The sequence below is a fragment of the Oncorhynchus mykiss genome, chromosome 10 (assembly GCF_057628025.1).
Source record: "Oncorhynchus mykiss isolate SJ-2025 chromosome 10, ASM5762802v1, whole genome shotgun sequence".
Taxonomy (NCBI): Eukaryota; Metazoa; Chordata; class Actinopteri; order Salmoniformes; family Salmonidae; genus Oncorhynchus; species Oncorhynchus mykiss.
In genome coordinates, this window is record NC_143031.1 from 6,627,441 (window position 1) to 6,654,081 (window position 26,641).

The 26,641-nt window shown below is 43.0% G+C and overlaps 3 protein-coding genes across 5 annotated transcripts; 1 reads left to right on the forward strand and 2 right to left on the reverse strand.

Annotated features, from left to right (window-relative positions):
• Positions 1-2,526: 2,526 nt before the first annotated feature.
• pigw (phosphatidylinositol glycan anchor biosynthesis, class W) lies at positions 2,527-5,404 on the reverse strand. Of its 2 annotated transcripts, none has more exons than XM_021617385.3 (2): positions 5,137-5,404; positions 2,527-4,046 (listed from the first exon to the last, which is right to left on the reverse strand). In XM_021617385.3, exon 2 carries the CDS (start codon positions 4,041-4,043, stop codon positions 2,547-2,549), a length of 1,497 nt encoding a protein of 498 aa, XP_021473060.2. In that variant the 5' UTR covers positions 4,044-4,046; positions 5,137-5,404; the 3' UTR covers positions 2,527-2,546. The 2 variants fall into 2 exon arrangements, with proteins under 2 accessions (XP_021473060.2, XP_036845470.2); XM_036989575.2 differs by having other exon boundaries at positions 5,270-5,350.
• On the forward strand, positions 5,308-23,478 carry myo19 (myosin XIX). 2 transcript variants are annotated; one of them, XM_036989574.2, is made up of 24 exons: positions 5,308-5,663; positions 7,022-7,175; positions 8,032-8,180; positions 8,617-8,730; positions 8,881-9,013; positions 9,196-9,265; positions 9,506-9,608; positions 11,540-11,636; positions 12,017-12,093; positions 12,205-12,295; positions 12,492-12,660; positions 13,011-13,084; positions 13,323-13,444; positions 13,861-13,974; positions 14,321-14,497; positions 15,247-15,387; positions 15,524-15,631; positions 15,860-15,930; positions 16,262-16,341; positions 18,114-18,274; positions 19,514-19,643; positions 20,788-20,873; positions 21,716-22,042; positions 22,238-23,478. In XM_036989574.2, exons 1-24 carry the CDS (start codon positions 5,616-5,618, stop codon positions 22,349-22,351), a joined length of 2,910 nt encoding a protein of 969 aa, XP_036845469.2. In that variant the 5' UTR covers positions 5,308-5,615; the 3' UTR covers positions 22,352-23,478. The 2 variants fall into 2 exon arrangements, with proteins under 2 accessions (XP_036845469.2, XP_090044953.1); XM_090188827.1 differs by lacking the exon at positions 12,017-12,093 and having other exon boundaries at positions 5,352-5,663.
• znhit3 (zinc finger, HIT-type containing 3) lies at positions 23,454-24,915 on the reverse strand. The gene is made up of 5 exons (XM_021617387.3): positions 24,703-24,915; positions 24,463-24,500; positions 24,238-24,306; positions 23,927-24,013; positions 23,454-23,740 (listed from the first exon to the last, which is right to left on the reverse strand). The coding sequence occupies exons 1-5, from the start codon at positions 24,768-24,770 to the stop codon at positions 23,577-23,579; spliced, it is 426 nt and encodes a 141-aa protein (XP_021473062.3). The 5' UTR covers positions 24,771-24,915; the 3' UTR covers positions 23,454-23,576.
• Positions 24,916-26,641: the final 1,726 nt, after the last annotated feature.

The window sequence follows — 26,641 nt, forward strand, 5'->3', positions numbered from 1 at the left end:
AAATGCCAAGCGGATGCTTCATATTTATACATCTGGTGAAATATCTGTCTCATTGTTATATCTGTGGCAGACTTCTCTTCAAATCAAATCAAATTTTATTGGTCACATACATATGGTTAGCAGATGTTAATGCGAGTGTTGCGAAATGCTTACCACAACCCTAACCTTAACGTTTCCCAAACTCGGTGCACGTTTTGGTTTCTAGGTACACAGCTGATTCACATTATCAAAGCTTGATTATTAGTTGAATCAGCTGTGTAGTTCTAGGGCAAAAACCAAAACTTGAACCCCATTCGACTTCAATGGGTGTTATGGCCGTCCCAAGGATTCTTAATAGCACTAACCCTGCTGGAAGTTATTTTTCAAAATCGAACGCTAGGGGTCGACAAAAGAGGGGAAATGTTATTTCCGGTGGACCTAAACAGTAAAGATGAATGTCTGTTTTTTCTCCTGGCTGGCTCTATGATAATATATTTGATCAAAGTGACATTACATGTGAATTATAAACGGAACATTTCAAAGCAGTTTATTATCAAGAGATCATATTTGTACAACATATTTGCATAATATTTACAATGGCAACTTTTGCTTTAAAGGTCATAAACAGTCAAAATCATGTTTTTCACGAAATGTGATGATATTTGGATGAAACCAGACCAAAGTATTGATGACCAAATTATGAAAAATTACTGTTGCTTCTACATTGATAAAGTTGGATCATAAAGTTACTGGTCCCCTCCCCATATCAAACGCATTGGATTCAGGAGGCGGGATTATTAAGGGGATAGGTTGACATCACCATAATTCTAATTTTAATACACCAATGGTAACATGATATTCTCTTAAATAAGGACCCGCCTTGTGACCAACATCGGAGAAGGCGTGTTTGCCGAGGGGCGTGGTTTATACTATTCGTCTATGGCGAAGATACCGGAGATACAGGGAGAAGATACAGGGAGGAAGGGAGGGAGGGAGGAAGGAAGGAAGGAAGGGAGGAAGGAAGGGAGGGAGGAAAGGTTAGTTCAAAACTCTGACACAGTTGTCGTCAATACATCCGTCAATGCTGCTAGACATGCCAAACGGGAGAAGCATAAAACAAATTGACATCAGTAGCTAGGTTTTCATCCAAATGGCGACCGATTTTCACGCTAATATTCTAAAACCTGCATAAAAAACAATATGTGCATTTCCCCACCAGAGAGGTATTTTCCATCAAATGTACTTGGCTGTACTTGGCTGTGCGTGATGACGTAGTGCACATCAAAATTACTTTTGCTGTTCAATTCCCACGTACCAAATAAAAAATACAAGCTAACTGGGTTTCCATCACATTTTCAACTCTACTGAAGGTTTTGTAGCAAAACATTTAGCGTTATATTAGGGATTGTGCCCTCTGGTCTTGGCATGTGCGCTCCAGCCAACAGCTGGCAGATACAATGTGGGTATAGTCTACATGATGGGATTAAAAAAAGAGTATTTGTTAAACAGCAGCCAAGCATCGATCATCATGTCACCAGAATAAGACCCTCGATATTTATTGGAAAGGAGCATCAAGTCCATCACCGTGCACATTCACCACCCTGTGAGGTTCATCATAACTTATTTCATCTGTAGCCTAATAAACTGCATGCTTTCTGTGTTAGAAACACAAATACATTTGGTGAATCTGACACATGTATTATTTCTCAATTCAATAGTGTTTGAACAACACAAGTAAATTAAGTATATTTGTAATAATAATTTAAAGGAAAAATCACCTGTTTCCATTAGGTGTAGCTACTGTGCAAAATTGAACGAAGTAAATCCAGATACTTACTTTGTGCATAAACTCATCACCGTGCACTTTCACCACCCTGTGAAGTTCATCATCATTTATTTAATCTGTAGCCTAATAAACTGCACGGTTCCCGGGGTCATAGTGGGCGTACCACACAACATATCATCGAGTTGACTCCAAGTTACCTTTGATATTCTTGCACATAAAGGCATTTCCAACACCATTTCTCACATAATTAATTTTACAGACACAAAAAGATCCCAGGCATGTCGGCATTTACAAAGATTGTCCTGAAACTACCAGTTTTCATCACAGCTGTCATGATTTTCTTTTAATACGGTATGACTTTACCCACATTAAAACTGGATCAAAACGCGGTTAGTGATGTTTAGAGTTGTTTTGTGTTTCACCAAAATTAGCTTGAGATGATTTTACTGCAACACTGTGTCCACGTTGCTTGGCGTAGGCGTTTCAAAGACCTGTCTGTCAAGGGGAGCTCATGAATATAAGATCCCTGCCCACCCAGCCTGTATTTTCTAACTTCCTGGTAGTTAGCCATGAGAGAACATTTTTTTATTAAATTATGGGTGATATTTTAGTTACTCAAAAGGCTATTTTACATGGAAATCAGAATGACTGTTCGGGACCTTTAACACCAACTATAATATGGAAAACAATGTAACAAAACACTACAGTGTATTGGAATAAGTCTACGACTTAATTAAAATAAGAAGAACAGGCAGTCATTGTAAAGAGAATGGCACTGTGCTTACCAGAATTTTACTGTGATTTTCATGAGATGTAAAATATATATTGCAAAACTATTTATGAACATGTATGACAGCAAAACACACACAGAAATGTAATCACTACTATTGAATGTATCTACTAGCACATTTGTGATTCCAGTCAGTAAATTGGCAAGCATGAAAAACAACAATTGATTACGGTTCACAGCTTGAATGAGACAAAGTCCCTGAACTTTTTTCTCCATTTTCTCCTCAGATACAGAGGCTTCCTTTCTACAAGGATACCAGGAAGACGACACCAGTACGCAACCTGACACCGTTTTCATAAAAAACAAAATAACATCAGCAGTTGCTAAACAGGACAAGAAAAACATCGACTGGGCAACGGTCCAGAGGCAGAACGGCAGATTGGCCATCCTGCGAGACACTGGCTCAACAGAGGCCTGACACAGGATCAAGCCAGTGTACAACACAGCACTTCCCAATAAGAGATTCCAAATCACTCCGATCCACTCTTTGACCTGTGTCCTTGGTCGCATTACATACAGTCCAATCTGGACCCCTGCCATATAGATGGCTATGTAGCCCACAACAGATGAAACCCCCTCCATGTTGGCTTGCAGAAAACCTCCCGTCCTGTCATTGTTGTGGATGATGGAATACTTCAGTCCAGACATCTCCAGGGTCACTTGGTAAAGTCCTCCAATCAGAAGGGCCAGGAGCCATGACCCGTTGACAGGGAACAGAGCCAACAGCACAGAGGCCGCCACTCGGACTATGGCTAAGGTGAAGAAGAAATTCCAGTGCACGCCGTACTCAGACACGTGCTCGTGGTAACCAGACATTTTCACACTCACCAGCCTGGCCAAGCCTAGAATGACCAGGGGCCAGACAGACACGAGCTGTTTAACCACTTGGCTTAACTTGGATCCTGAGACTTCCTTCCTCCGTGCCTCTGGGCAGACCAGGGCGTTGGCGAGGACATAGGCTCCAACACCAAAGTCCATAACCCCCGTTCCATAGGTTTCCGTTTTTGCATAGCGTCTTGGGAACACGCTGAAGTCGACAGCTAGAATGCTTATGGCCGTTTTCACATTGACCAGGACTCGAAAGATCGTCACAAAGGGCACCTGGTCGCACTGAACATGGCTCTGGAAAAAGCTCTTGGCAGCAGTGTCCTTAGAAGTTGCGCTGGGCCTGGTTGGCCTTTTGGTACGGTAGATATAGCACAGCACAGCCCCAGACACAACAGTCAGGCCCAGGATGACTAGGTGAAGGATGTCACTCAGAACGGTGCATGATAAGACCAGGGGCAGTATGATCATGGAGAAGTCCAGGACGAGGTGGGCGATCCAGGGGAGGGGGAGCGCCCCCCTACCCAGATGGTATAGAATCAGAAACAGTCCTCGGCTGATCAGGCACAGTGGGGCCAGAAAGGAGCCCAGGGCAACTTCCCCAAGGCTGGTCCCATTCAGATTGCTGACGAACGCCTCCTTCAATTCCTTCTGACTTGACATTTCCTACAAAGGAGGAAAAGAAAATCAGCATTCCAACACCTCAAAGTATTGGACAGTAGCCATCAGGATATAAGGACATTCCTACCATTACCCTAACCCCTACCATTACCCTGACCCCTACCATTACCCTAAATCCTACCATTACCCTAACCTCCTACCATTACCCTAACCTCCTACCATTACCCTGACCCCTGCCATTACCCTAAACCCTACCATTACCCTAACCTCCTACCATTACCCTAACCCCTGCCATTACCCTGACCCCTACCATTACCCTAACCTCCTACCATTACCCTAACCTCCTACCATTACCCTAACCCCTGCCATTACCCTAACCCCTACCATAACCCCTACCATTACCCTAACCCCTGCCATTACCCCAAATAAAATGTGTTTATTTAATTTTCTTTAATGTCAATTATCTAGCGTGGAATCGTTGGAACGGTCATCCAACTCGGAATTCTAAGTCGGAAACTAGGGCATCTTTCTATAGCTCAGACTTTCCGACCTGAAGACCACTGACGTCATGATTTGACCTTGTTTTTTCTGAGTTCCCAATTGTCTTGAAAGCACCATGACTGTTTTAATTTCAACTTCAATGAGGTGAAGTCAGAGCTGAACATAGCAAAGATGTATTTTTATTTTTGAACCTTTATCTAACTAGGCAAGTCAGTTAAAAGAACGAGTTATTATTTAACAATGACGCCTACACCGGAAGACGCTGGGCTAATTGTGCGCCGCCCTGTGGGACTCCCGATCACGGCCGGTTGTGATAGCCCAGGATCGAACCAGGGTCTGTAGTGACGCCTCAAGCACTGAGTTGCAGTCCCGGGAGCCTACTCAGGATCCAGTTGAGACTGTTGCATGAGGAGATAGCTAAGCAGTATATATATATATATATATATATATAAAAATAAAGTACAAGCAAATATAAGTTTACTTTTATGCCAACCAACTCGTTATTTCATTACAAAATGTGATTACAAGATTGAAAATCATTTACGCCTCAATGAGACAATGAGTCTGGCTAGCCAGCATTTGGCGCTAACATCACAAACACACAGAAAAGACTAGATTTTTTTTTTCCACCTACCGCACTTTACTTCGGTAGCTAGCCTGGTTCAAAACAAATCTCTGTTTGTAATAGATGAATCGTCCTAGATTAATCGGATGATATAAAATGTAGCCCACATCCTCGATGAATGTATTTAAAAAGCTACCACAACCTGGTGAATTCTTACTTCCGCGTTCTGCAGCTGGGCGTTTCTGTGTTCTACGTCACGAAGAGTGTGCGTACTATGCCCATGTCTCAGCAGCCGGTGTGAGCAAAACGAGGCGGATTAAGTGTTTTTTGTCCTTCACTGTGGAATTTTATCACAGAGGGATAGGGAAAGTTTCACATTCCATGTCAAATGGCGGCGGAATAGTCAAGACAGACTATGCACCCGACACGTCTAAATTATATTAAAGTCTGATTCACTTGTGCCTGGTCTCAAGGGGGGAAAAATCATTGATTAACAGCATTGCCTTTTCTACTCTTCGCAAGGGCGGCGGGGACAACTTCCAAAATCCATGAATTCTGAGAGGAGTCAGCGCATAGGAAATGGACACGGGGAAAAGGTAAGAGACAACAGGGGGCCTTTTGAAAACTTTGGTAGTTAGTTGTATTTAAAGTGTTTTTAATGAATTCCAAATTTCTCAATGAATCGACGTCTGAATATGAACTAAAGTCGGCTTTATCTTGCATTGATGCTGTTCTGCGTAGAGGGGCTTGTTCAGCAGAGTGTAGCGTTACATAAAAAAAATGTTGTCTACACCAGGTTTCCCGAACTTGGTCCTGGGGCACGTTTTTTATTTTCTTCTCCCCAGCAGCTGATTCAAATAACCATCTCATTACCAAGCTTTGATGCTTTGAATCAGTAGTGTAGTGCTAGGGCAAACCGGGGAAACTCTGGTCTAGAACAGTGACATTTTGCCTAGCTGTTGCCACACCTGTGTAGCTCATGTATGCTGATATACAACAGTTAATCTGTAACTGTCATGAATCTCCTCACAGTTTCATAGAATTGACAAAATTCGATAATCTAGAGTTGTTTTCATTCAGCCTTTTGAAAAATCTCCAATACCAGTTATTTTCAACCTTTTACTGGCAGCAATCATCACTTGTTACAATAAATTGAATACAAATACATTTTAACATTGACAACGGAGCATAAAATGCACCCGTTATAGCCTCATACTTTTATGCTATCTAGTGCTCAACGAACATTTTCATGTGTAAACATAGCTTTAAAAAAAACACGTGATTTGAAGCTACACACAGTTTCACATGACAAATAGCGTAAATAGATCATGATTGTTTTATGATAAGGTAAAACAATTGTATCACGACAACGCTGATGGTATGTATGTACATTTAAAAAATAAAATATGCCTCTGCACACGTTGTATGCAAAATGCACATATTTCATGCATCTGTTGCCAGACTAAAGAGCTATGTTTAACTGAGCACCATTTCAAGCATTTGGTAGGATTTAACCAATCCAATAAAGATGTCTAGAGAACACACTAACTAGACACTTAGGATAAGCAAGCTAGCTGGAGATTAAACGTTTATTTTGTTGAATGTAAATCGACGTAACCTACAGCTGTTTTTGTAGTTTCCTGACTGAAGCTGTGGTGCAGTTAGTCTTTGTCCCATAGGCCAGTCTGGTTTGTCCCGTAGGCCAGTCTGGCTTGTCCCGTAGGCCAGTCTGGCTTGTCCCGTAGGCCAGTCTGGTTTGTCCCGTAGGCCAGTCTGGTCAAGTAAATGTGTTTTTGTAAAATGTTCAGCGGTAATTGTTTAAAAGTCTTTTTAGATTAATCTCAGTGCAAAGCCCTCATTTAATGCTAACGCCTGTTATGATACAGACCTGCGTTCCTGTGGAATAGTACAGGCCTCTGGTGTTTACCCTGGTCCTCTCCCTTGGTTACCACAGGTGAAAGGAGGAGTCAGGAAGAAGTCTGGACTTGCTCACAGGAAGTCTCTGAATGACTCACTGGAGGGAGAGGTCAAGGCCTTCCTCCTAGACGAGGGTCAACTGCACACTTACGACGACCTCACCAAAGTCAACCCCGTGACCCCAACAACAGGTAGGCCCAAAGCCATGGCTACCTCTGTGTTGGAGAGAGCCAGACATGACTCAACAACAGTCAGGCTGGTTTCGCTTTGGAACTGCAACTGACATATATTTCAGAGGGACTTTAAACAATGGTTCCTCTTTTAACAAACTAGCTACTAGTTTAGACTTTCTGTTTTCTTGTTAATTCATGTGTAAATCCCTGTTTTTTTCTGCGTAAATCCCCGTGTGTTTTTCTGCGTAAATCCCTGTGTGTTCCATGTGTAAATCCCCATGTGTTCCATGTGTAAATCCCCGTGTGTTCCATGTGTAAATCCCTGTGTGTTCCATGTGTAAATCCCCGTGTGTTCCATGTGTAAATCCCCGTGTGTTCCATGTGTAAATCCCCTTGTGTTCCATGTGTAAATCCCCTTGTGTTCCATGTGTAAATCCCTGTGTGTTTTTCTGCGTAAATCCCTGTGTTCCATGTGTAAATCCCCTTGTGTTCCATGTGTAAATCCCCGTGTGTTACATGTGTAAATCCCCTTGTGTTCCATGTGTAAATCCCTGTGTGTTTTTCTGCGTAAATCCCCTTGTGTTCCATGTGTAAATCCCTGTGTGTTCCATGTGTAAATCCCCTTGTGTTCCATGTGTAAATCCCCTTGTGTTCCATGTGTAAATCCCCTTGTGTTCCATGTGTAAATCCCCTTGTGTTCCATGTGTAAATCCCTGTGTGTTCCATGTGTAAATCCCCGTGTGTTCCATGTGTAAATCCCCTTGTGTTCCATGTGTAAATCCCTGTGTGTTTTTCTGCGTAAATCCCCATGTGTTCCATGTGTAAATCCCCGTGTGTTCCATGTGTAAATCCCTGTGTGTTTTTCTGTGGTTAGTGCTGAAATGCCTACAAGCCAGGTACAGGGCGAAGGTGTTCTACACCCATGCTGGCTGTACCCTGGTGGCCCTCAACCCTTTCCAGCCAGTCCCTGACCTCTACTCCTTGGATGTGATGAAGGAATACCATTGTGCTCCACAGCCACAGGTACTGTACAACCATTAGTCTGTTTATCAATGGTATTATCATGGCCTTTTTGGTTTATAGAATGTCATATATATATATATATATAAAACACGTGAAACAAAGTTGGGTAAATTAATGTTTTAATAGTTTAAAAATATGAGGCGGCAGGGTGGCCTAGTGGTTAGAGTGTAGGGGCGGCAGGGTAGCCTAGTGGTTAGAGCGTTGGACTAGTAACCGGAACCCAAATCCCTGAGCTGACAAGGTACAAATCTGTCGTTCTGCCCCCGAACAGGCAGTTAACCCACTGTTCCTAGGCCGTCATTGAAAATAAGAATTAGTTCTTAACTGACTTGCCTAGTCAAATAAAAGGTTAAATAAAAAAAATGCTAACGGAAAGGAGTCACAGTTCATGAATTCTTACGACTGTCTCTAATAAATGTTTTCTCTGTCTGTCCAGGAGTCCAAACCCCACATCTTCATAGTGGCTGAGGAGGCCTACAGAAATGTACAAGGCCAGGTGGAGCCCGTGAACCAGTCTCTGGTGGTCAGCGGAGAGAGCGGAGCAGGGAAGGTACAACGTCATCAATAATGGTGGATATAAAATGTCTACGCTCTTTTATTACACTGTTATGAAGTGTCAATAATGGAAGTGTAACATTTTTTTTGTTTTTAAAAGTACCCAGAATTATTTCAGATCAACTGTCTCTTTGTTCTTGACCAGACATGGACCTCTCGTTGCCTTATGAAGTATTATGCCACTGTAGCAGCGTCTTCCTCGCTGATGAAGAGTCAGGACACCGTGGAGAGGATAGAGAAGAGGGTACTGGACTCCAACCCCATCATGGAGGCTTTTGGTGAGACTGGAAAGCATTTTTAGTTTCTAATATCAACAACTTAGCCAATATTGGGATAAAGATGCCTGGATCTAGCTAATCAATGTGGTATTTATTTGATGTGTCCAATTGACATGATGATTGTTGTTGCTATATGGGCTCATTCCATGCTTTGTTTACTTACTGGGCCCCTATTTATATAGGCAACGCCTGCACCTTACGAAACAGCAACAGCAGCCGCTTTGGGAAGTACATCCAGCTCCAGCTCAACCGGTATGTCTGGTTGTCTATCTGATTCTAGATCAGTCCTGTTTAGCCAAGTGGTCATTGATGACTATGACCATAATAGTTGACAAGATGGCACCGACAGATCTGAGAGCAGAGTAGTATGCTATCACTGCAGACACCTAATAAATAAGTTATGAGAACGTCACAATAAATCTTAACTGGAAAAGGCCGTTCTGTGCTGACGACGCAACTTGCATGTCAAATGTCATTTTGTCATCTGTCCAGGTCTCAGCTGCTGGTGGGAGCGTCAGTGCAAACATACCTACTGGAGAAGACCAGGGTAGCTGGACAACCAGCCAATGAGAGAAACTTTCACATATTCTACCAGGCAAGTTAAAGACACACTCTTGACTACAAAGATGAATTGAAAGTTAATGTTAATTAACTCTGGTTAATTGTAAGTTAAGTAATATCTTATGTGTGTGTGCCTGGCCTCTGTACATGTCAATACATTTAGTGTGTGATATATATATATATATATATACATATATACACACTGCTCAAAAAAATATAGGGAACACTAAAATAACACATCCTAGATCTGAATGAATGAAATATTCTTATTAAATACTTTTTTCTTTACATAGTTGAATGTGCTGACAACAAAATCACACAAAAATGATCAATGGAAATCAAATTTATCAACCCATGGAGGTCTGGATTTGAAGTCACACTCAAAATTAAAGTGGAAAACCACACTACAGGCTGATCCAACTTTGATGTAATGTCCTTAAAACAAGTCAAAATGAGGCTCAGTAGTGTGTGTGGCCTCCACGTGCCTGTATGACCTCCCTACAACGCCTGGGCATGCTCCTGATGAGATGGCGGATGGTCTCCTGAGGGATCTCCTCCCAGACCTGGACTAAATCATCTGCCAACTCCTGGACAGTCTGTGGTGCAACGTGGCGTTAGTGGATGGAGCGAGACATGATGTCCCAGATGTGCTCAATTGGATTCAGGTCTGGGGAACGGGCGGGCCAGTTCGTAGCATCAATGCCTTCCTCTTGCAGGAACTGCTGACACACTCCAGCCACATGAGGTCTAGCATTGTCTTGCATTAGGAGGAACCCAGGGCCAACCGCACCAGCATATGGTCTCACAAGGGGTCTGAGGATCTCATCTCGGTACCTAATGGCAGTCAGGCTACCTCTGGCGAGCACATGGAGGGCTGTGCGGCCTCCCAAAGAAATGCCACCCCACACCATGACTGACCCATTGCCAAACTGGTCATGCTCGGGGATGTTGCAGGCAGCAGAACGTTCTCCACTGCGTCTCCAGACTGTCACGTCTGTCACATGTGCTCAGTGTGAACCTGCTTTCATCTGTGAAGAGCACAGGGCGCCAGTGGCGAATTTGCCAATCTTGGTGTTCTCTGGCAAATGCCAAACGTCTTGCACGGTGTTGGGCTGTAAGCACAACCCCCACCTGTGGACGTCGGGCCCTCATACCACCCTCATCGAGTCTGTTTCTGATCGTTTGAGCAGACACATGCACATGCACGGCCTGCTGGAGGTCATTTTGCAGGGCTCTGGCAGTGCTCCTCCTGCTCCTCCTTGCACAAAGGCGGAGGTAGCAGTCCTGCTGCTGGGTTGTTGCCCTCCTACGGCCTCCTCCACGTCTCCTGATGAACTGGCCCGTCTCCTGGTAGTGCCTCAATGCTCTGGTCACTACGCTGACAGACACAGCAAACCTTCTTGCCACAGCTCGCATTGATGTGCCATCCTGGATGAGCTGCACTACCTGAGCCACTTGTGTGGGTTGTAGACTCCGTCTCATGCTACCACTAGAGTGAAAGCACCGCCAGCATTCAAAAGTGACCAAAACATCAGCCAGGAAGCATAGGAACTGAGAAGTGGTCTGGTCACCACCTGCAGAACCACTCCTTTATTGGGAGTGTCTTGCTAATTGCCTATAATTTCCACCTGTTGTCTATTCCATTTGCACAACAGCATGTGAAATTTATTGTCAATCAGTGTTGCTTCCTAAGTGGACAGTTTGATTTCACAGAAGTGTGATTGACTTGGAGTTACATTGTGTTGTTTAAGTGTTCCCTTTTATTTTTTTGAGCAGTGTATGTATGTATGTGTGTGTGTGTGTGTATGTATGTATGTGTGTGTGTATATATATATATATGTATGTATGTATGTATGTATGTATGTATATGTATGTGTGTGTGATTGACTTGTTGTTACATTGTGTTGTTTAAGTGTTCCCTTTATTTTTTTGAGCAGTGTATATATGCATTGACATTCTGTTCAGATGATGACAGGAGGCAGTGATGAGCAGAGGAGGGAGTGGAAGATGTCACATGACCAACGTTTTGCCTGGCTTCCAAATGCTGAAAAGACATTGGAAGGTACATTTGTTGTGTCCTCATCCTCCTCTAAACAAATAGCTTCTAATCGGTTGCACGTATTGAATGTAAAGGTAGCATGTCTTTTTATTCTAATCAGGTCAGTGTTCCCAGTTTCTGATTTTATCTTCTCTTTTTCTTCTTCTTCTTCTCTTTGTCTTCTTCTTCTTCTCTTCTTCTTCTCTTTTTCTTCTTCTTCTCTTTTTCTTCTTCTTCTCTTTGTCTTCTTCTTCTCTTTGTCTTCTTCTTCTTCTCTTCTTCTTCTTCTCTTTTTCTTCTTCTTCTCTTTTTCTTCTTCTTCTCTTTGTCTTCTTCTTCTTCTTCTTCTCTTTGTCTTCTTCTCTTTGTCTTCTTCTTCTTCTCTCTGTCTTCTTGTTTTGCAGAGGATTGTTTTGATGAGACTGTAGAGGCTATGGTACACCTGGGCATCAATGCAGAGAAGCAGGGACATATATTTAGGGTAGAAGGATATAAACTAAATCACCTAAATGATTCCGAAGAAGATCCTGTACCCTCTCCACATAATCACTCATAAATATATTTCTACCACAACTTCCTGTTGTCTTAACAGGTACTAGCAGGTCTTCTTCAGTTGGGGAACGTGACTTTCTGTTCTGCCATGGATGAATCGCAACCCTGTGACCTCGAGGAGAAATCCAAAGGTATTTAATCTGCTATTTCACTAGATCAACTTTCCCTTTCTGGCATTTTAGATTTCAATTCAGTTAAATTGAAACTGTTGTCTGACTCCGTTCTCAAACCTTTTCAGACATCAGTTCAGCTCCAACGTGGCCTCAACAATCAATGAGTCCTATTTGAAGAGCGTTTTTTACATGATCCTCCTGTTTCATCCTGTAGACTTTATGCATCGTTGTGCATCGTTGCTGTGTGTCCCGGTGGAGGAACTGCAGACATGCCTCAGGGTACGCACCCTGAGGGCAGGGAAGCAGAGTGCTCTCTTCAAGCCCTGCTCCCTGGCAGACTGCAGTGTCAGGAGGGACTGCCTCGCAAAGGTCGTCTATGCACAGTGAGTCAGACCAACCGAGAGGACATATTTCCTTCATAACCTCGTTTATAATCACTCCTAAGTTAAAAACAAAAAAATCTGTCATAAATATTTAGAGGTTGTGATTTTGAAAACTTTACATTTTTTTCCCCTAAAGTAGGTTCTGAGAGGTTATACTTATTAGAAACATGTGTTTGGGCTGAGGTCCAGCTCTTGTCTGTTGGGATGAAAGACATGCCTGTCCTCTCCCTCATCAACTTCATTCTGAAAATATCACACCCTTTTAATGTGCACTGTAACTACAATGGAATCAACCATTTGTGTAACGTGTACTGAATGTTCTTTTTTATTTTTGTTATTTTTCCAAACAGATTATTTGAATGGTTGGTTACGTTCATCAACGACAGCATATGTGCAGACAACTCGACCTGGTGTAATTTCATAGGTAAATAGGTGTTTTTTTTTAAATGACGTAATATCTCCCATATTAATAATTAAAAAGGAATGCTTTGTTTACTTGTCAATCTGGTTAAGCTGAACCTGTCCTTTTTTGTGTGGGGGGGTAACTTTTCCTTTGTAATTACACCGGTATAGTGGGTTCAATTTAAAACGTCTGCTAAATATAATTTATTACATTTCTTCTGTCTCTCTCTCTGTGGCTCTGTCTCTCTTTCTCTCTCTAGGTCTGCTGGATGTTTATGGTTTTGAGTGCTTTCAGTTTAACAACCTAGAACAGCTATGCATCAACTACGCCAATGAGAAACTACAGCAGCACTTTGTAGCCCACTATCTCAAAGCCCAACAGGTAGCTTGTTAAGCTAAATTCAAGTTGAAATAGCGAACTGTGTTTTTCTAGTTTTATACTCTACATCAGGGGTATTAACCTCTGACCCTACGCAGTACGGAGCCGGCGGATTTTCTGTTCTACCTGATTTAATTCATTGAACAATGGAAGAAGAGATAAAAAGCAGGGAGACTGGCTTCGAGGTCCAGAGTTGTTTGGGGGCTGTACGGCTCTAGCCTCCGGTCTCAGGGCGCTAATCTGTGTAGAACTAGACTGGATTTTCCCATTCTGAATGAGCCAGAGGGCGTGTAACACTTTGGAGGACAAGAAAATGCTGTCTTAGTTATGTAGTGCCGTCTTGGTTATGTAGTGCTGTCTTGGTTACCTAGTGCCGTCTTAGTTACCTAGTACTCAACAGTGACGTCTCTCGCCCTTAGGAGGAGTACGTCTCAGAAGGTTTGGAGTGGTCGTTTGTGAAATACCAGGACAACCAGGGTTGTCTGGATCTGATAGAGGGCATCCCCACCGGAGTGTTTTCTCTCCTCAATGAGGTGTGTACAGTAGTGGATCCCAACTCCGGTCCTCCAGTATCCCCCCCTCCCGCCAAACAGCACACATTTCTGTTGCAGACCCGGACAGAAACACCTGATCTCAACACGGGCTCGATGATTAGGTGACAAGTAGAATCCGTTGTGTTTGTCCAGAGTCACAACACAAATATGTGCTGTTGAGGGGGGGGGTACTGGAGGACCGGAGTTGGGATCCACCGCTCTAGAATACTGCGTTAGAGCTACCTTTTTTCTATTTCATTTTGTTGTGCAGAAACAATATATCAAGCTCTTTTGGTTATTTATGTTACTCGTATGTCTCTGTCTGTTAACCCATCCATCCATTCAGGAATGCCTTCTCAACCGAGCTTCCGACGCCAAGCAGTTCAGGGTTCGTCTGGAGAAAGAGCTGTCTGACAACGGCAGTATGAGCTGGGACAAGTTCAGCAAGCAGCCCCACTTCACTGTGGCTCACTATGCTGGCAAAGTCTCCTACCAGATAGAAGGCATGATGGAGAAGAACAAGGTACGTTGGAACGATGCTGTGGACGGTGCTGCTAATCATTTGGGGAGGCAGGGTGGCCTAGTGGTTAGAGCGTTGGACTTGTAACCGGAAGGTTGCAAGTTCAAATCCCCGAGCTGACAAGGTACAAATCTGTCGTTCTGCCCCTGAACAGGCATTGAACCCACTGTTCCAAGGCCGTCATTGAAAATAAGAATTTGTTCTTTAACTGACTTGCCTTGTTAAATAAAGGTAAAATAAAATAAATACATTTCATTAGTTGATCGCAAAAAACACTTTTTTAAATGTATTTACAAGACTCCCCTGTGCTGATTCTATAATGGATAACTGACACGTTTGGTCCATTCACACACTACTGTATGGAAGTCTGTGAAAGATGCTAGCCCTACATACTTCATAGCCAGAAGACATTGCAAGACTTAATTTCGTGACGAGACTTAATTAACACCAAACATACAGTGCGTTCGGAAAGTATTCAGACCCCTTGACTTTTTCCACATTTTGTTAAGTTACAGCCTTATTTTAAAATGGATTAAACATTTTTTTTTTTTGACAAAGCATAAACTGTTTTCTTGATTTTTTTTGTGCAAATGTATAAAAAAATAAAATAAACTGAAATCCAATTTACATGTGGAGAAAGTGAATGGGTCTGAATGCTTTCTGAATGCACTGTACTTCAGAGCCAAAGGACATTGCAAGACTTAATTTCATGAGAAGACTCACACTGAAAGCACCCTTCTCCCTTCTAATAGGACCCAGTGCCCCCAGAACTAATCCACCTGCTACAGAAGTCTGAGAACCCTCTGCTTCACCAGTTGTTTGCTGACAGAGACCCAGTGGGTCAAGGCACCAGGGGACTCAGACAAGTGGTCACTGTGGTCTCCAAGTTCAAGGTGAGGCAAACCATCCTAGATGTTAGGAATCCTTCTGTTCTAATTGTTGATCTCTATTTGTGGCGTTCACTTGTTCTAGAACTCCTCAGAGCTTCTTGTTCCATATTTTCTGGATGGTAATTGTCTCCCTTTATAGAACTCTCTGGAGAACCTAATGAAGATTCTACACAGCACCACTCCTCACTACACCCGTTGCATCAAACCCAACACGGACTGCAGGCCTCTCACCTTCAAAAAGGAGGAGGTAGGAGAAAGAGACTGCTTTGACGTGGTAACAAACCATGAAAACGCACCCATCATCATCGTCTTTGTTCAGTAGATGTTTTTGTCTTCTTGGAACACAATCATGACAATTTGATTACTCCGATATTGGTCACTAGGCAAATTGTATTTTTTAATTTAATATGTTCTACAACTCTCTCTTATAAAGCTATATTTTATGACTTCATTCATTTTATGATTTCATTGTTAGGTCATTATGCAACTGGAGGCCTGTGGGATTGTAGAGACCATACACATCAGTGCAGCAGGCTTTCCAATAAGGTAAGGTCAGAGGAGGATGGTGTATTGTTCAGAGTTAGGGGTGTCAAATTTCAAGTAACTTTCCCAGGTTTTCCAGAAATCCTGGTTGGAGGATTCTGGATTCCTTGCTTATTCCCTCCTAATTCCTGGGATCTCCCAGCCTGGTTTTCTGGATTTTTGCAATACTATAGAGAGCAGATCTCTTTCCTGAACTGGGCTTGAACCTCTACACAAGAGGCACTGTCATCAGTACCACTGACCCAGAAAGACGAGGGTTATACTGAACAAAATCTCCTCTTGATTTAGACTGCCGCTTTCCATCTCACTTTGTTTTTTTTGTTCCTCTGTGCAGAATTCCCTATACGAGTTTCACACGGCGTTATGGACTGATTTCCAACTTGACACTGTTTCGTCAAGGAGCTGGTGAGCAAGGTAAGTCTGACATCAGGAGACATGTACTGTAGGTAGTGTTTTGGTGGCGTTATGCCAATGGTGACTTTAAACTTGAACTATTTAAAAAAAAAAAAGTTTTAAATCGATGTGGTAGGAGGAAACTGAGGATGGATCAACAACAATGTGGTTACTTCTCAATACTAATCTAATTGACAGAGTGAAAAGAAGGAAGCTTGTACAGATTAAAAACACATTATAAAACATGCTTCCTGTTTGCAACAAGGAACTATATAAAGTTATACTGAAAAAAAAATGTGACCAAGCAGTTCACTTTTTAATTATCCTGAATACAAAGTGTTATGTTCGTGTCAAATCCAACACAACACATTACGGAGCACCATTCTCCATATTTTGACTTAAATCTGCTTGAAAATCTATGGCAAGACCTGAAAAATGGTTTTCTAGCAATGAATAACAACAACCAATTGGACAGACCCTGAATAATTTTGAGTAGAATAATGTCCAAATGTTGCACAATCCAGGTGTGAAAAGCTCTATATACAGTATATTTAAATCAAGTTTGAATTCAGGCTATAACGCGGGGCGTGAATACTTTCCGAAGGCTTTGACTCCAAAAGAAAACAAACTGTTGAATAGTGAACTCTTTGGTCATATGGCAAGTTTTATCAGGATGAATACAGCAGGGGCTTCTGCGATCTTTGTTCTCTCTTGCTGATGGCTCTTTTCTCTTCTCTCTGCTAGCTCTCCTGTCCTTAGAGTTGATCCTGTACTCTCCCCTCCTACTCTGGAGCTCCTTAGAGTTGACTTTTTTCTAAAATACGTTTCCAACAATTTTATAATCTCTCAGGTAAAAAAACGCATGCTTACGCAATTTCTTCATTGCATGCTGTGCTATTTCCTTCTCTTGACGTTCCCGGCTTGCTCTGACTTGCTGTCAAAATTAATGATCTGTCCCGCGGTCAAGTTGACGCTATTTGGTTGTAATTCCAGAACGGAAATATGTTTTATGCTAATTGTCCATTGTTATGGGGTGACACTTTATAGCTCTAGAACCCGTGGTATAGCTCTAGAACCCGTGGTATAGCTCTAGAACCCGTGGTATAGCTCTCGAATCCGTGGTATAGCTCTAGAACCTAAATACCGTGGTATAGCTCTAGAACCCGTGGTATAGCTCTAGAACCCGTGGTATAGCTCTAGAACCCGTGGTATAGCTCTAGAACCCGTGGTATAGCTCTGTGTTCAAATACACAAATGGGTATTCATTGTGTGGTTTGGCAGTGGAAACCAAATGGGTATTCATTGTGTGTTTTGGCAGTAGAAACCAAATGGGTATTCATTGTGTGGTTTGGCAGTAGAAACCAAATGGGTCAACAACATTCACTTTAACCTTGAAGCAACCATTTTAAGTGTTACCTTGAATCAAAATAATTATCATTTTTTTCTTCCTATTTTACCAGGTAAGAACACGTTCTCATTTGCAGCAACGACCTGGGGAATAGTTACAGGGGAGAGGAGGGGGATGAATGAGTCAATTGTAAATTATTAGGTGACCGTGATGGTTTGAGGGTCAGATTGGGAATTTAGCCTGGACACCGGGGTCAACACCCCTACTCTTACTGTAAGTGCCATGGGATCTTTAATGACCTCAGAGAGTCAGGACACCCGTTTAACGTCCCATCCGAAAGACGACACCCTGCACAGGGCAATGTCCCCAATCACTGCCCTGGGGCAGTCCTTCATATAGATGTCAGTCTGTTTATGTCTCTAACCCTTCTCTCTCGCTCTGTCAGGATTGGAGGCGGACAACAAGGAAGCTCTCGGTTCGGCTGTGGCTGATATTCTCAGGGTGGTGTTAAGTCACTCTCTCGACGCCTCGCGCCATATCGACAACGAGGCCCGCAGCTCGCTGGTGCACTGCGGCAGGACCAAAGTGTTCCTGACTAATTCCATGGTCAGTGCTGTATTGGTCTTCAGCATCATAGTTGGTTGAATTTACTTCTGTGATTTTATCAAATCAATGAGATTTAATACTCTTGAGAAGTCCAGTTATGTATACTGAACAAAAATATAAAGTTAACAATTTAACTGAGTTACAGTTCATATGATTAAATTCATTAGGCTCTAATCTATGGATTTCACATGACTGGGTAGGGGTGCAGCTGTGGGTGGGCCTGGGAGGGTGTAGGCCTTTCCCTTGGGAGCCAGATCCACCCACTTGGAAGCCAGGTCCAGCTAATCAGTCAACCAATGTCTGCTCTGGTGGACATTCCTGCAGTCAGTATGCCAATTACACGCTCCCTCAACTTGAGACACCTGTAGCATTGTCTTGTGTGGCAAATCTGCACATTTTAGTGGCCTTTTATTGCTCCCAGCACAAGGTGCACCCGTGTAATGATCATGCTGTTTAATCATATTGATATGCCACACCTGTCAGGTGGATGGATTATCTTGGCAAAGGAGAAATACTCACTAACAGGGATGTAAACAAAGTTGTTCACAAAAATTAGAGAAATAAGCTTTTTGTGCGTATAGAACATTTCTGGGATCTTTTATTTCAGCTCATGAAACATGGGACCAAAACACTTTACATGTTGCGTTGATATTTTTATTCAGTGTAGTAAGTGTGAGTCGTATGTTAAGGCCCCTAATCCATACGCTGTAACAGTGTCACACTGTTGAGTGGAACATAAACACTCAAAACATCCCACTGGGCACAAACGGGTTGAAACAACATTGTTTTCCACCTCTTTTCAACAACAACAACAACAACAAAAGCAATGTGACGACGTTGAATCAATGTGGAAAACTGATCTGGATTTGCAAAAAAATAAAAGTTATCGACGTGAAGGAATTTCGAACACGTCTTCTTCATCTAAATCCAATGAGATGGTTAAAATGTTTTCTTGAATTACCGTTAGTTGACAACTAAAATCAATTGTAAATCAAAACTAAACGTTGAACTGACATCTGCCTAGTGGGATAGGTCAAAGCAGACCCTTTGTCACCATGGACTGACAATAGAATTAAGAATTGAACAGGATGTTTTCTGGGGCTGACAGACTGACGGCTCGGCCCCTGTAGACTATAAATCAACGTAGGTGACCTCCAGACAGTTGTCCTGTCTATAAGCAGTGTACTGTGAGCTGAGTCTGGGATAGACCCTAATCCTCAGTTCTGATCTAATCTATAGCTGGAGCTGCTGGAGGAACACAGGAGCCGGGTGTGCTCCCAGAGGGCCTTCTCTATCCAGTGCTGCTGGCACAGGCACAAACAACGCAGACGTCACGCCATGAGACGGGCTGTCACCCTGATCCAAGCAGGTAAGGTCAAGACCTAAATCCCTAGCAGTCTGTGAGAGCGGGAGAGGTCACAGTATAGCGCTCCGTAACAATGGCCTCGCTCCAACTGGGTCTGCCACTTCTTCTGTTATGCAAATGGAGATCATTGCATGGCACACAGCTCCACTGCTGTCTGTCCTGTCTGTGTCCTGGCTGTGTCCCGTCTTGGCCTGGCTGTGTCCTGTCTTGGCCGTTCCTGTCTAGGGGGCCTGGCTGTTCCTGTCTAGGGGGCCCGTCTTGGCCTGGCTGTTCCTGTCTAGGGGGCCCGTCTTGGTCTGGCTGTTCCTGTCTAGGGGGCCTGGCTGTTCTGTCTTGGCCTGGCTGTTCCTGTCTAGGGGGTCCGTCTTGGCCTGGCTGTTCCTGTCTAGGGGGCCCGTCTTGGTCTGGCTGTTCCTGTCTAGGGGGCCTGGCTGTTCTGTCTTGGCCTGGCTGTTCCTGTCTATGGGGCCCGTCTTGGCCTGACTGTTCCTGTCTAGGGGGCCTGACTGTTCCTGTCTAGGGGGCCTGACTGTTCCTGTCTAGGGGGCCCGTCTTGGTCTGGCTGTTCCTGTCTAGGGGGCCTGGCTGTTCCTGTCTAGGGGGCATGTCTTGGCCTGGCTGTTCCTGTCTGTCTGGCCAAGAGGCACCAGATGGTAGAGCCTGCAACCCTGTTCAGATGACTACAGGTTGCTGTACTTAAATCCTTATGAAGGAATATAAACAACTTAAGCTCACCTGAACAACACCTACAAGACAGTAGTTTTGGAATTGTTAGTTAGATTACTTATTACTGCATTGTCGGAACTAGAAGCACAAGCATTTCGCTACACTCGCATTAACATCTGCTAACCATGTGTATGTGACAAATACAATTTGATTTGATTTGACCTTATGTTTCCTCTGAGTCACATTGATGTTAATATCCAGATATACCTTTTGGTGATCAGATCTCGATGATTTAATCCAGATAAAGTGTCCCTTTTAATTCAGATGACAGCGTTTGACACAGCTGTTAAGACAAAAAAAAAATAGTGCATGTCTAGAATGCACGGTTGTCTGTGATGGATCTATAGAGATACGATGTAATAGTGTTCTTTTTTAAAAATTCTGTGGCTGTATCGTTATCTGATCGCGTCTCCTCCTGCAGCGGTACGGTCATGGCTGGTCAGGAGAGCGGTCCGGAGGTGGCACAGGGCGGCCATAGTCCTCCAGAGGTCCTGGAGGAAATGGAGGGTGAGTAAAAGTCCTGCTGGCTTCTCGCTAGTGTAACAGTATAACTTTAGACCGTCCCCCTCGTCCCTACCCGGGCGCAAACCAGGGACCCTCTGCACACATCAACAACAGTCACCCACGAAGCATCGTTTCCCATCGCTCCACAAAAGCCGCGGCCCTTGCAGAGCAAAGGGGAACCACTACTTCAAGGTCTCAGAGCAAGTGACGTCACCGTTTTGAAACGCTATTTAGCGCGCACCGCTAACTAAGCTAGCCGTTTCACATCCGTTACACTAGCACCACCGCTAACTAAGCTAGCCGTTTCACATCCGTTACACTAGCACCACCGCTAACTAAGCTAGCCGTTTCACATCCGTTACACTAGCACCACCGCTAACTAAGCTAGCCGTTTCACATCTGTTACACTAGCACCACCACTAACTAAGCTAGCCGTTTCACATCCGTTACACTGGGTCACCCTCGCACAAAATGGGTTTTTAACCTCCAAGGATGGTTCCTGGTTAAACAAAAAGGGTCAATTTTAAAATGGGGGCAACACGTGATTTTCTGGAATTAATTGGCTCCCATCCTCGCCGTCTGAATTCCAGGACAGTGTTTAAACTCATGCGGTCGGTCTCTTCTATGTAGGAATTTCTTCTTTCCTACAAGAGTGAATTCATTTGATTTTTGAACATTTTAAATACAAACGGTTGATTCATTCAGAGAAAATACACCATACACCCTTTTAAAAACAAAGTCAAGTTAATTTTTTTTCATCGTGATGGTCCGTCCTTGTCAGACATGCAAGAAGGAAAAGCTAGTACAGGAGTTGTGACTGTACAGCCTTTGTCCTCGTGTTGCAGGCGCTGATGGACTCCCTGGCTGAGGCCGAGCTGGACGACGCAGAGGATCTTCAGGAGGCTATGCCAACGGAGTTGGACCCCATCCTCCGGGCCAGGGGCTCGGTGCAGCTCTCCAGCATCCAGGAGCCCGTCATGGTGAGAGGCTGGCCCATGGGCTTGGCTCTGGCCTCAGCCCCCACCATCACTGTGTCCATGACCGCTACTGGCTTCCAGAAGATGATGTCTGTCATGGCCTGCCTCAACGGACACTGCTTCAGGAGCGGGGGCTATAAGGTGGAGACCAACCAATTCAAGCAGGGCGTTGCCTCCATCAGGGCTCAGCCCAGGGTAAGACCACCATCTCTCCCCTCCAGACAAATACTTGTAATACTTGAGGCAAGCGAAGTTGAGCACACCTCAAATATACATTAAACAAATATATATGCATTTGACCTAGGTCTACCCCCTCAACCAGACAATTCCCACGTGTTGTTGAATTTCATTGTGAATTTGTTGTTTGTGGTCCTTTTCCCACTTCATTAGGGGTCTATTAAGCTCCACTACCAGCGATCTCCACTGCTCTACGCTGATCTGCATCCAGACCACAAGCGTGATGGAGTGACCGGCTTAAACCAGATACTGCTAGAGAGCACCTGAGTGGGATCCCATTCTATGTTCCTAATTTATATCCAGCACTTTTAAGTGAGCTGCCTCAATCATATAACTGCACCTTTTTTTTTTTTTTTATAAGTATTGTAGAGATAAATGGACCAGGAGAAATTGTTTTGTAGTGCTTTAGCTGCCATATTGGAAATATTTTGACCATTGTTGAAAGTCTCAGGCTTTATGACCACTTGGGTGCCTTTTCTCAATCTGTGGCGTTCAACTCAATAATGTACTGTGGATGAACTTGGCTTTGGGAAGCAGTTCATTTGGGATATTTGTTGTACTCCTTATGTAAATGTTTAATTTTTTAGATATTGCTGCATTTTAAGTTATTGACGGGCCTGTTTTCAGAGGGAAATTGTTATTTTCATCAGGGATACATGTTGTTTAAACCAGTTTTTTTTTTTTTTTTAAACCTATATTCCGTATACTTGAGCTCACAGACCAAATCTAAGTATAATTTTTAGCTAAAGTCAACTACAGATCAAGGGGAAAACGCTGGGCATTTACACCAAATCCAGTCTATTTTTATGGCACAAGATTCATCATTAGAGGTACACTACAGTGTTTTGCATGTAAGGGAATAGTAGTATGTCTTGGAACAAGCTTTATGATCAACGCCAACCAGTTTGCTGCTGATCGCTTCAGTGTTAAACCAAACGGCACGGCAGAAACACCAACCTTTTGCTGTCTTTATTTTGAAAGGAAACATTGATGTGCCACATTTGCTTAATGCCAAGATGTGTTTATATGCTAGATGCTCAAAGGATTGTATCGTTTGATCTGTATTTTGCCACTACAATAGTTGCCTTGTCCCAATCTGCTACTAGAGTAACCAATCATTTTTTTTTAGTAACCCACTGCTTGTATAATCCTTCCTTGAATTATGTTTGTATTTTGAACTGACTAAACAATCTTGTTTGTTTATTAAGGGTATTCAAAGCCATACCCAGATCAAATGTGTTATCAAACATAGCGAGCTAGGTGTTTCAAAGGGTTCTTGGTACAGCTATATAAAGATCTGACTGAGCTAGTTGTAACCACAGTATTGCAAAGACGAGTTAAAATAAATATTTAACAAATAAGTATACAGTTTTGTATATTTACACAGAAAGAAACTGAGGATTTAATTGTTTTTGTCAAATTGAAAAGTGAACATGAATTATGGACTCGGTGTGTATTCGGCTCGGCTCTGTCTGCAAGTACATTTTTTTAATCATTTTTCAACGATCTGCAAGCATTGATCGGAAAGCTCAACAAACAGAGGCTCTTGCATTGCGGTCTTAATGGCGTCTGCTTTGCTGTCGGCCGCGTCCAAAGAGCTCATCAGCTGACGGAGATGTGGGTTTCGGAGCAGCTCTCTCAGCTCCTCCGACTTGCCTGTGGAGAAGCATAAACAACTATATTACAGCAAAGATGTCAGAACAACATTTCATACAGCACAATTCGTCCACTAATACATGTATTAGTGGAAACTATGGCAGCCAAGTGACTGTTTATATTCCCAGTAAGTTAACGGGGTTTTGAAAGTTGAGTGCAAACTGAAATCTCAACGGCGTTTCGCACCTAATCGCCGTAGCCTCTGAAGTGGTACTTTATCTGTCTGGTCATCATCTAGGAGATCTTCAACGGTCCAGGGATCCTCTGCTGAAACTGACAAGCAGAGTGTATAATCAAACTGCTGTATTTCATACAGCTCTTCAAACAAAAATGTGATATATAAATGTGATGCCTGAGAGAGAGAATGAGGAAACGGGTCCCAACGAATAAAGCATATTTCTGTCTGCAATGTTCAACTTCTGAACAACTCACCGAGCGCGAGTACATTCCTGGGAATTGATGAGAAGATTCTAGGTATAACATTGATCATGTCCTACCATTGCTGTATGCTCCATTTAGGTCTTGAACGGGAGGAGGGACTGACTGTTTTAGAGGCTGGCAGGTATCTGGGGACAAGGAAACTCATGTCACAAACAAGTGTGATAACGTATGTTATCAGCTATTGCTATATACTGTATAGGCATGTGTAACGTTATTTATGAATGATAGCCACTTCCAAGACTTTAGATACTACTATAATGGGAAAAAAACAACGTTCTTACCATTGGCCTTGTGGGTCTTGTAACAACTGAGAGAGCAGCTGAAAAACAAAGTACGAAAGAAAAAAATATGGAACAGAACATGTCAAATCATAACGCATGTTTTGTAGCTAGCGAGATAATGTAGCTTCAGTAACGGTAGCTAACTAGATTGTGTAGCGATAGCTAACGTTAGCTGTTAAAATGTTTGTTTTTTTACAAAAATCTGCAGCAGAAGTACAAACAAGAAGAAATTATACTCACTATCTGATTCTACAGGCCGGACATCGGTATTTGGGTGTCTCTCCACTGCACACATTGCAGATCTGCATTTTGATTGTAATATTTTAAACAAAATAAACGTGGAACAAAATTGTCATGCGTCGACTGCTAACTAGCTAGCAGAACAGACACGTGTTGGGGGGGGGGGGGGGAAAGAAAAGAAGCGTGACGTAATCAGCGGTGAAAGTACCGCCCAGTCGCGCTGGTAACAATAAGTAAAAGGTAGAGGGGATACCTACTGTTGTCTGTGGCACAGGTGAATGCTTTCAATTGAATCAAATCACATTTTATTTTATTTGTCACACAAGCGCCGAATACTTACAAGCCCTTAACCAACAATGCCGTTTTAAGAAAAATAAGTGTTAAGTAAAAATAATTGAACAAATAAAAAATAATTAAAGAGCAGCAGTAAAACAACAGTATTGAGGCTATATACAAGGAGGGTACCCGTACAGAGTCAATGTGCGGGGGCACCGCTTGGACGAGTAATTGAGGTAGTATGTACATGTAGATAGAGTTAAAGTGAATATGCATAGATAATAAACAGAGAGTAGCAGCAGTGTAAAAGAGAGAGGGGGGAAGGGGACAATGCAAATAGTCTGGGTAGCCATTTGATTAGCTGTTTAGGAGTATTATGGCTAGAAGCTGTTGAGAAGTCTTTTGGACCTAGACTTGGCATATGTCTTCCACATTTAACGGCCTTGTGGAGCGATGGGTAACGATGCTTCAAGGGTGGTTGTTGTCGATGTGTGCAGAGGGTCCCTGGTTTGAGCCCAGGTTAGGGGCGAGGAGAGGGACGGAAGCTATACTGTTGCACTAGGCCAACTGCCACAAGGACAGTTGCACTGGCAAGAAGTGAGCACGACTTAAGAGAGGAAAAAAAAGTCTTACTGATGAAGAAGATAAATGAATGAGAAAGAAGTGGAAAGACGGATAGAGAAAGTGAAGAGGTTGAGAGAGGAGATGGAGAGTGAGGTGACTGGAGGTGACATTTGGGATTCATACCAAATTTGTCATTGATGGGGAGTAGTGAACTACAGTACATGTACACTGAACAACAATATAAAACGCACCATGTAAAGTGTTGGTCCCATGTTTCATGAGCTGAAATAAAAGATCCCAGAAATGTTCCATATGCACAAAAAGCTTATTTTTCTAAAAATGTTGTGCACAAATTTATTTACATCCCTGTTAGTGAGCATTTCTCCTTTGCCAAGATAATCCATCCACCTGACAGGTGTGGCATATATTGAGACCTTGTGCTGGGGACAATAAAGGCCACTCTAACATGTGCAGTTTTGTGACACAACACAATGCCACAGATGTCTCAAGTTTTGAGGGAGCGTGGAATTGGCATGCTGACTACAGGAATGTCCACCAGAGCTGTTGCCAGATAATTTAATGTTCATTTCTCTACCGTAAGCCACCTCCAACATCGTTTTAGAGAATTTGGCAGTACGTCCAACCTGCCTCACAAACGCAGACCACGTGTATCAACACCAGCCCAGGACCTCCACATCCGGCTTCTTCACCCTGCGAAATCGTCTGATACCAGCCACCTAGAAAGCTCAGGAGTATTTCTGTCTGTTGTAAAGCCCTCCCAGGCCCACCCAAGGCAGTGCCCCTGCCCAGTAGTGAAATCCATAGATTAGGGCCTAATTTATTTATTTCAATTGACTGATTTCCTAATATGAACTGTAACTCAGTAAAATTGTTGATATTGTTTCCTTTATATTTCTTATTCAGTATAGTTAAACTAGTCATTTAATTACATTTTGCAGTAGCTTTGTGGTATGCCTAGTTGAACTAAATTAAAATTGTGGTAGTATTTTCAGTAGTTAATTACTACTACTGGAACTACACACTACTTTTTTTTTGCTAAAATAACAGGAAATATGGGTAAAAAAAATAGGCAAGATGT